The sequence below is a fragment of the Sinocyclocheilus grahami genome, unplaced genomic scaffold (genome assembly GCF_001515645.1).
Source record: "Sinocyclocheilus grahami isolate Dianchi unplaced genomic scaffold, SAMN03320097.WGS_v1.1 scaffold164.1, whole genome shotgun sequence".
NCBI classification, from domain to species: Eukaryota; Metazoa; Chordata; class Actinopteri; order Cypriniformes; family Cyprinidae; genus Sinocyclocheilus; species Sinocyclocheilus grahami.
The window spans coordinates 1,155,002-1,163,685 of NW_015505343.1; the positions used below are offsets into that span (position 1 = coordinate 1,155,002).

Consider the following 8,684-nt stretch of genomic DNA (forward strand, 5'->3'; position numbering starts at 1 on the left):
CATATGTGTGTGAGAGCAAAAATATATATATATATATATATATATATATATATATATATATATATATATATATATATACAGTATAATAAAATAAAATAATACAATTAAACATAAAAGGGGGCTAGGGTTTTTCCTGTAAATCATATTCTTCTGTAAAGGACAAAAAATTTAGGCTATTGCATTTTTCTTTTTGTATAAGAAATAAGCTCATTATAAAATGCACAAAACTTTGGTATCCATCATGCAATTTAAACGCAGCAGCAACTGAATGCTAGCCCAGATAGTCGTACAGTGTGAAAACAAAGGTGATCCGATGACTTTGAAAATCATGCAGTGTGAACTCGGCATTAGGTGTTGAGGAACAGTGCATCTGTTGAGTACTGTTAAAATCAGATACTCTAAGACTTTTACACAAGTCGTATTGGAATTGGTGACTTGTAACTTGTAATTGAGTCACTGTCACCGTAAGGTATCTGTACTTTTACTCAAGTATGGTTTTCGGGTACTCTTTAGCGATCTACTTCTTCTATGTTTTGATCATCGATCTGGATCCGATCTGGACGTAGTCTTTGAGAAAAATTTGACTTTCTCAGTTTTTTTTTTTCAAAATGTTGCTTTTTTTAATTAAACTTGCCCAGGAATGCATGAAGCTAGAATACAACTATTTGTTTAGTTTTTTGTTTAAACGCAGAGGCTACGTTCTTTCTTTTGACATATTGCATGTTCAGATATTCATACAACAAAGTATTAAATCATACCAGGGCTGATCCCAGCCGAACTAATTCAATGGCATTTCCACGGTACAGCAGAGGTACTTTCCCAGCATCCAGAACCAAAAGACAGGCATCCAGAACCCCCTCTTCAAACTACAGGAAACCATATAAAATGTTAAATGAAGGTATCAGGTTGAATAGTCCACCATAAGAGTTAGAACATTTGTTTTCTTCGTGAAGAAACATCTCCAGAAAACTGCCGACCTGGCCGTAGTTCCATGAACGGGAGGTTATGTTGTTGAATTCTCCATTGTAGATGATCCCCACATCATTCAACACATACTCCTGTCTGTCGGTATCTCTGGACACATACACCAGATCCGCTGTGTTGTGTGCCAACATATATGAGATACATGCATTATGATACATGCATAAAATCTTAGGGTTTGTTGCCATCCATACAAGTGATGTCGGTACACAAAACAAAGTGTTATACTTGTACTCACCAGGGTCCCAAGGATTGAACAGCACATAGAAATCAGTGTCGGGGTTCCTCTGAGTGCGCTGTTTTCCAAAATCAGTCACTACTGTTACAAAGGTGCGGAAGCGGCCAATGATGCAGCTGGCGTCAGGTGTTATGCCCACTGTCACATCATTACCTTGCGTGCCAATCACGCGACCATTCCAGCGCCCATCACGTTTCTCTTTTCCGATGAACACAGCGATGTAGGTGCCCCTATTTTCATCAGGTGAACTGCCTGTGAGGACAGATATATGCCAGGTTTGAAGGCATTAGAAAATTCTGTCATAATTTTTAAGAAAAAGTTTAAGAATGTCTGAAGCAGCTGAAGAATTTTTTTGCTCATACAATTATAGCCAGTGGCGTCCAAAGCAACATTGAAAATATCTATCAAAATATGCTGACTTTCTCAGACCACATTGCTAAAACTACCTGGTCCTGCAGATTTGCTTTATTCAACATCAGGAAGATCAGGCCCTTTCTTTCGGAACATGCTTCACAACTCCTTGTTCAAGCTCTTGTTCTGTCCAGGCTGGGCTATTGCAATGCTCTCTTGGCAGGTCTTCCAGCCACTTCTATCATATACTCAAAAAAATGCTGGGCTGTTTCAACCCAACCGTTGGGTTAATTTTTTACATTAAATTTTCAACCCAAAATTTGGGTTAGTCCATATTTGACCCAAAGTTGGGTTGAAACAACCCAGCATTTTTTAGAGTGCACCTTTACAATTAATACAGAATGTGGCAGCAAGATTAATTTTTAATGAGGCGAAAAGAACGGATGCCACACCTCTATGCACTGGCTACCAATAGTTGCTCGCATAAAGTTCAAGGCATTAATGTTTGCCTACAAAACCACCACTGGCTCTGCACCCCTTTACCTTAATTCATTTCTTCAGATTTATGTGCCTCTAGAAGCTTGCGTTCTGCAAGTGAACATCTCATATTCTTCTGTAAAGGACAAAAAATTTAGGCTATTGCATTTTTCTTTTTGTATAAGAAATAAGCTCATTATAAAATGCACAAAACTTTGGTATCCATCATGCAATTTAAACGCAGCAGCAACTGAATGCTAGCCCAGATAGTCGTACAGTGTGAAAACAAAGGTGATCCGATGACTTTGAAAATCATGCAGTGTGAACTCGGCATTAGGTGTTGAGGAACAGTGCATCTGTTGAGTACTGTTAAAATCAGATACTCTAAGACTTTTACACAAGTCGTATTGGAATTGGTGACTTGTAACTTGTAATTGAGTCACTGTCACCGTAAGGTATCTGTACTTTTACTCAAGTATGGTTTTCAGGTATGGTATTTACACCTCTGGAAGCGATCTACGATCAAAGTATTTGATCAACGATCTGAATCCGATCTGGAGGTAGTCTTTGACAAAAATGTAATTTTGTTCAAAATGTTGCTTTTTTTTATGAAACTTGCCCACGTTCAAGTGTTGATAAAAAAAAGAATGCTAATGATATTCATACAACAACATATTAAATCATACCAGGGCTGATCCCAGCCGAACTAATTCAATGGCATTTCCACGGTACAGCAGAGGTACTTTCCCAGCATCCAGAACCAAAAGACAGGCATCCAGAACCCCCTCTTCAAACTACAGGAAACCATATAAAATGTTAAATGAAGGTATCAGGTTGAATAGTCCACCATAAGAGTTAGAACATTTGTTTTCTTCGTGAAGAAACATCTCCAGAAAACTGCCGACCTGGCCGTAGTTCCATGAACGGGAGGTTATGTTGTTGAATTCTCCATTGTAGATGATCCCCACATCATTCAACACATACTCCTGTCTGTCGGTATCTCTGGACACATACACCAGATCCGCTGTGTTGTGTGCCAACATATATGAGATACATGCATTATGATACATGCATAAAATCTTAGGGTTTGTTGCCATCCATACAAGTGATGTCGGTACACAAAACAAAGTGTTATACTTGTACTCACCAGGGTCCCAAGGATTGAACAGCACATAGAAATCAGTGTCGGGGTTCCTCTGAGTGCGCTGTTTTCCAAAATCAGTCACTACTGTTACAAAGGTGCGGAAGCGGCCAATGATGCAGCTGGCGTCAGGTGTTATGCCCACTGTCACATCATTACCTTGCGTGCCAATCACGCGACCATTCCAGCGCCCATCACGTTTCTCTTTTCCGATGAACACAGCGATGTAGGTGCCCCTATTTTCATCAGGTGAACTGCCTGTGAGGACAGATATATGCCAGGTTTGAAGGCATTAGAAAATTCTGTCATAATTTTTAAGAAAAAGTTTAAGAATGTCTGAAGCAGCTGAAGAATTTTTTTGCTCATACAATTATAGCCAGTGGCGTCCAAAGCAACATTGAAAATATCTATCAAAATATGCTGACTTTCTCAGACCACATTGCTAAAACTACCTGGTCCTGCAGATTTGCTTTATTCAACATCAGGAAGATCAGGCCCTTTCTTTCAGAACATGCTTCACAACTCCTTGTTCAAGCTCTTGTTCTGTCCAGGCTGGGCTATTGCAATGCTCTCTTGGCAGGTCTTCCAGCCACTTCTATCATATACTCAAAAAAATGCTGGGCTGTTTCAACCCAACCGTTGGGTTAATTTTTTACATTAAATTTTCAACCCAAAATTTGGGTTAGTCCATATTTGACCCAAAGTTGGGTTGAAACAACCCAGCATTTTTTAGAGTGCACCTTTACAATTAATACAGAATGTGGCAGCAAGATTAATTTTTAATGAGGCGAAAAGAACGGATGCCACACCTCTATGCACTGGCTACCAATAGTTGCTCGCATAAAGTTCAAGGCATTAATGTTTGCCTACAAAACCACCACTGGCTCTGCACCCCTTTACCTTAATTCATTTCTTCAGATTTATGTGCCTCTAGAAGCTTGCGTTCTGCAAGTGAACATCGCTTTATTGTTCATCCAAAAGAGGCACAAAATCACTTTCATTGAATTTTACATTAACTGTTCCCTCCTGGTGGAATGACCTGCCCAACTCAATCCCAGCAGCTGAGTCATCTTCAAGAAACAGCTAAAAACACATCTCTTCCATCTTTATTTGACCCTCTAACTCTAGCACTCTCTATTCTATTTCTATTCTTTAAAAAAACTTGCCCTTTTTAGACTTGCACTCTATTAATTTACTAACTGCTTGCTTTCTTTATAAAAAACAAACTAACTAACTAACACTTGGTTCTCTATTCTTTTTGTATTCTATCTATTTGTTTTCTTTTTATTTATTATACAATTAACAAAAAGCAAAAAAAAGGCCTCTAACACTACTTGCTCTATTCTTTTTCTATTCTATCTGTTTTCTTTTTATTTATTATATAATAAAATAAAAAACCTTGCTACGTGTACTGCATTAAGCTAACCGAGACTTGTTATAGCACTTGCATATCATTGCTCTTTTGTTGATTTTGATTGCTTCCATTGTTCTCATTTGTAAGTCGCTTTGGATAAAAACATCTGCTAAATGACTAAATATAAATGTTAAATATATGCTTAGATATGTTTGGGCGAGCTGCCTTGGGTCACTTCAAAAAGAAAAAAAAAGAAAAATGGTGCTTTCGGGATCGGCTCCAGTAACAAGGGCCCAAACCTCAAGAGGAAATCTTCCCACATGACAGCAGCTGAGTCAGCAATGATGAACACGAAGCTGACATCGAGACTGAATTAAATGGTGCTGCGACAGCCGAGGGAACATCACTTCAATTATTCAGCTGACCTAACTGCAGAATGGCACTACGCTCTGGTTTGTCTCTAATGAAGACGGGCAGATCTTTTCTCACTTTCATTGTTTGTCTGAGAGTTATTTCCAGTCCATTAATAGCTCTGTTGTCGGTCAGTTCATGCTCCCCTTGAGCATATATATATATATATATATATATATATATATATATATATATATAATAATTTAAGAGATGTTTCAGTGTTTTTGTCCATACAACGAAAGTCAATGTTCACCAAAACTGTTTGGTTACCAGAATTCCATAAAATGCTATGTTCTGCAGAAGAAGAAAAAAGAAAGAAAGAAAGAAAGAAAGAAATTCATACAGGTTTGGAGTAACATGAGGGTGACTAAATGATGACAGATTTTTCATTTTGGGGTTAACTATCCCTTCAAGGATAAGCACATGCGCTCTCTGCCATCCCTCCACCCTACCATAGTACCATACTAGTGTTTCTCCAGTGCTTTAGACATCAGGCTTTCTGCATTTTGGATGTATAAGATAGATTATCAGCCTTGACAACCAAGCAAACATGTGACTGACCTTCAACAATGAACAACATTAAATGCTGAACAGTTGTTAAAAAGTTAACAAAATACTTCTAAATCAGTGTTGAAATTTTTACGTTGTAAAAGACGGTGAAACAAGATTGTGATATGATGCTATCTGAGTAAGCAGCTTACTAGACTCAACGTGGAAAAAATCTTAAAGGGGTCATATGATGCGATTTCAGGTTTTCTCTCCTAAAATGCCTCGTTTGAACACGCCCCCACATGTCTACGTCACGATGTGGGAAGATTTGCATAAGATGTAAGTCCATGTAATTCCATGTCTTTATGTCTGTTCATTCAGGCCTATGCATTGCTTGTTGTAATTATTTTCCTCCTCCTCTGCTGTGTGGGCTCCTCCACAGCTTTTGTCAGGTTCAGTACTAACTTGACAACTTTATTGGTCACCATACTCTCTTTTCTCAACTCTTTCCCTGCCATTGATGAAACTTTCCAGCTTTCCATGTCTTCTGTTATACGGTAGGAGGCAATATTACACATCTTCTGATAGAGTACTGAATGTCTGGATCCAAACACGGCGAAGAAGAAGCAGAAATAAGTGATCGCATATGTAAAATAATGCGACCATCAAACATTAATCAAAACTGCCTGATGCTACCAAATGAAATTATGAGTCAGGAAGTGATTTAGGACTGTGAAGCTTTGGGGGTGTTGATGGTTTTCTGAATCCGATCCAGAAGTAATCTTTGACAAAAGCGTCATTTTCTTCAAAATGTTACTTTTTTTAAATAAAACTTGTCCACATTCAAGTGGCAACTAAAAAAAACTGTCAGGGAAAGAGTTAAAGGATAGGACACCCAAAATGTCATCATTTACAGTCTTTATTTAGTAACCTGTATGACGTACTTTCTTCTTTTAAAAGATAATTTAAGAGATGTTTCAGTGTTTTTGTCCATACAACGAAAGTCAATGTTCACCAAAACTGTTTGGTTACCAGAATTCCATAAAATGCTATGTTCTGCAGAAGAAGAAAAAAGAAAGAAAGAAAGAAAGAAAGAAATTCATACAGGTTTGGAGTAACATGAGGGTGACTAAATGATGACAGATTTTTCATTTTGGGGTTAACTATCCCTTCAAGGATAAGCACATGCGCTCTCTGCCATCCCTCCACCCTACCATAGTACCATACTAGTGTTTCTCCAGTGCTTTAGACATCAGGCTTTCTGCATTTTGGATGTATAAGATAGATTATCAGCCTTGACAACCAAGCAAACATGTGACTGACCTTCAACAATGAACAACATTAAATGCTGAACAGTTGTTAAAAAGTTAACAAAATACTTCTAAATCAGTGTTGAAATTTTTACGTTGTAAAAGACGGTGAAACAAGATTGTGATATGATGCTATCTGAGTAAGCAGCTTACTAGACTCAACGTGGAAAAAATCTTAAAGGGGTCATATGATGCGATTTCAGGTTTTCTCTCCTAAAATGCCTCGTTTGAACACGCCCCCACATGTCTACGTCACGATGTGGGAAGATTTGCATATGTTGCTGCCACCGCCGCCGCCATGTTGTGAAGACGCTGTGTGTTTCGTTGCGAAAGTTAAACTACTTTGTTAGGTCTTCCAAAAGAGGACACGACAAGAAATCAGTGGTTAAGTTGTATTTACAACACTGTTCCAGAACACTTCAACCCAAATATTCAGATGTGTGCAGCACATTTTATGGAGGACTGTCTCCTGATCCTGAGAGAGTAGACTACAATGCCGGCTGTTCTGACTCACGGACTGTAAGTACATTTTCATATTTAAAGAATTTGCCACTGACGATTCAAACGCGAGTTTTGAGCAGTGTAGAGTAGCGCTTGTAGTTTGTCGTTTCTCTGATCACAAATGCAGACATGGTTTTATGTTTATGTGGCGCGATGCAACGCAACGCATAAAAAGACAGTACAAGTCATTATAATCCGTAATTATGTCCCCACTGGATGCAAGAAATGCTTAGTTTATAATGGGTTTTATTGTTTTGGTCTCGTCACTCCGGCCTGACAGGGCATCACAATATGTTAAGGGACGTAACATTTCCGTCACACGCTTGAGGTATTCAGCCAATCACAACGCACTGGATAGCTGGCCAATCAGAGCACACCTTTTCATACCTTTCCATACAAATCACATTGTGCCAATTCATACGATATTACCACCTAGTAACATAGCTACATTTTCTTAAAATTGGATGGAAAGAAATTGGGGTTTTCCCCTTTACCTAAATGCACTACTTTTAGACTTATCTGTCCTCCAGAAGCTTGAATTCTGCAGGTGAACGGCACATTATGCCATCCCAAAAAGGCACAAATCACTTTCACAGACTTTTACCTAAACTGTTCCCTGCTGGTGGAATGACCTGCCCAACTTAATCCAAGCAGCTGAGTCTTTAGGCATATTCAAGAAACAGCTAAAGAAACAGCTAATCTCTTCCATCTACACTTGACCCTCTAACACTTGCACTCTCTGTTGTATTTTTATTCTATCTACTTGTTTTTTTTTATTATTTTAAAAAACTTTACCCTCTAACACTAGCAATCTCTATTCTATCTACCTTTCTTTTTATTTATTAAAAAATAACATGACCCCCTAACACTAACTCTGTCTATTCTTATTTCTATTCTATCTGCTTGTTTTCTTTTCATTTATTATAAAAATAATAACTTGACGCCCTAACATTAGCTCTATTCTATTCTATTTGTTTATTTATTTTCATTCTAATATGCTGATTTATTATTAGAATATCCATGTTTTTTTTTTTTATGCAAACAGATATACAATTTACTGGTGACAAATCAAATACACTCTTAAAAATAAAGGTGCTTCAAAAGGTTCTTCAAGCGATGCCATAAAAAACAATTTTTGGTTCCACAAAGAAGCATTCAGTCAAAGGTTGTTTAAAGAACCATCTCTTTCTTACCTTTTTATAATCTGAAGAACCTTCTTTCACCCCAAAGAAGCTTTTGTGAAACAGAAAGGTTCTTCAGATGTTAAAGGTTCTTTATGGAACCATTTAGACAAAAAGGTTCTTCTATGGCATCGTGAAGCACCTTTATTTTTAAGAGTGTACCAAATAACCAAGGTCAACAAAACATACATGACAGCCAATATGATTTGTGTGAGTGAGTGAGTGTGAGTGTGTGTGTGTGTGTGTGTGT

The 8,684-nt window shown here is 37.9% G+C and overlaps 1 protein-coding gene across 1 annotated transcript in view; it reads right to left on the reverse strand.

Annotated features, from left to right (window-relative positions):
* Positions 1–8,684, reverse strand: part of LOC107593121 (coagulation factor XIII A chain-like) — a 33,782-nt gene that overhangs the window by 13,472 nt on the left and 11,626 nt on the right. Inside the window, exons 3-5 of the mRNA XM_016282717.1 lie at positions 3,195–3,446; positions 2,953–3,071; positions 2,734–2,841 (exon numbers count right to left, since the gene is read on the reverse strand). Of these exons, the coding sequence (XP_016138203.1) occupies positions 2,734–2,841; positions 2,953–3,071; positions 3,195–3,446 (479 nt within the window). The remainder of the gene's footprint in view (positions 1–2,733; positions 2,842–2,952; positions 3,072–3,194; positions 3,447–8,684) is intronic.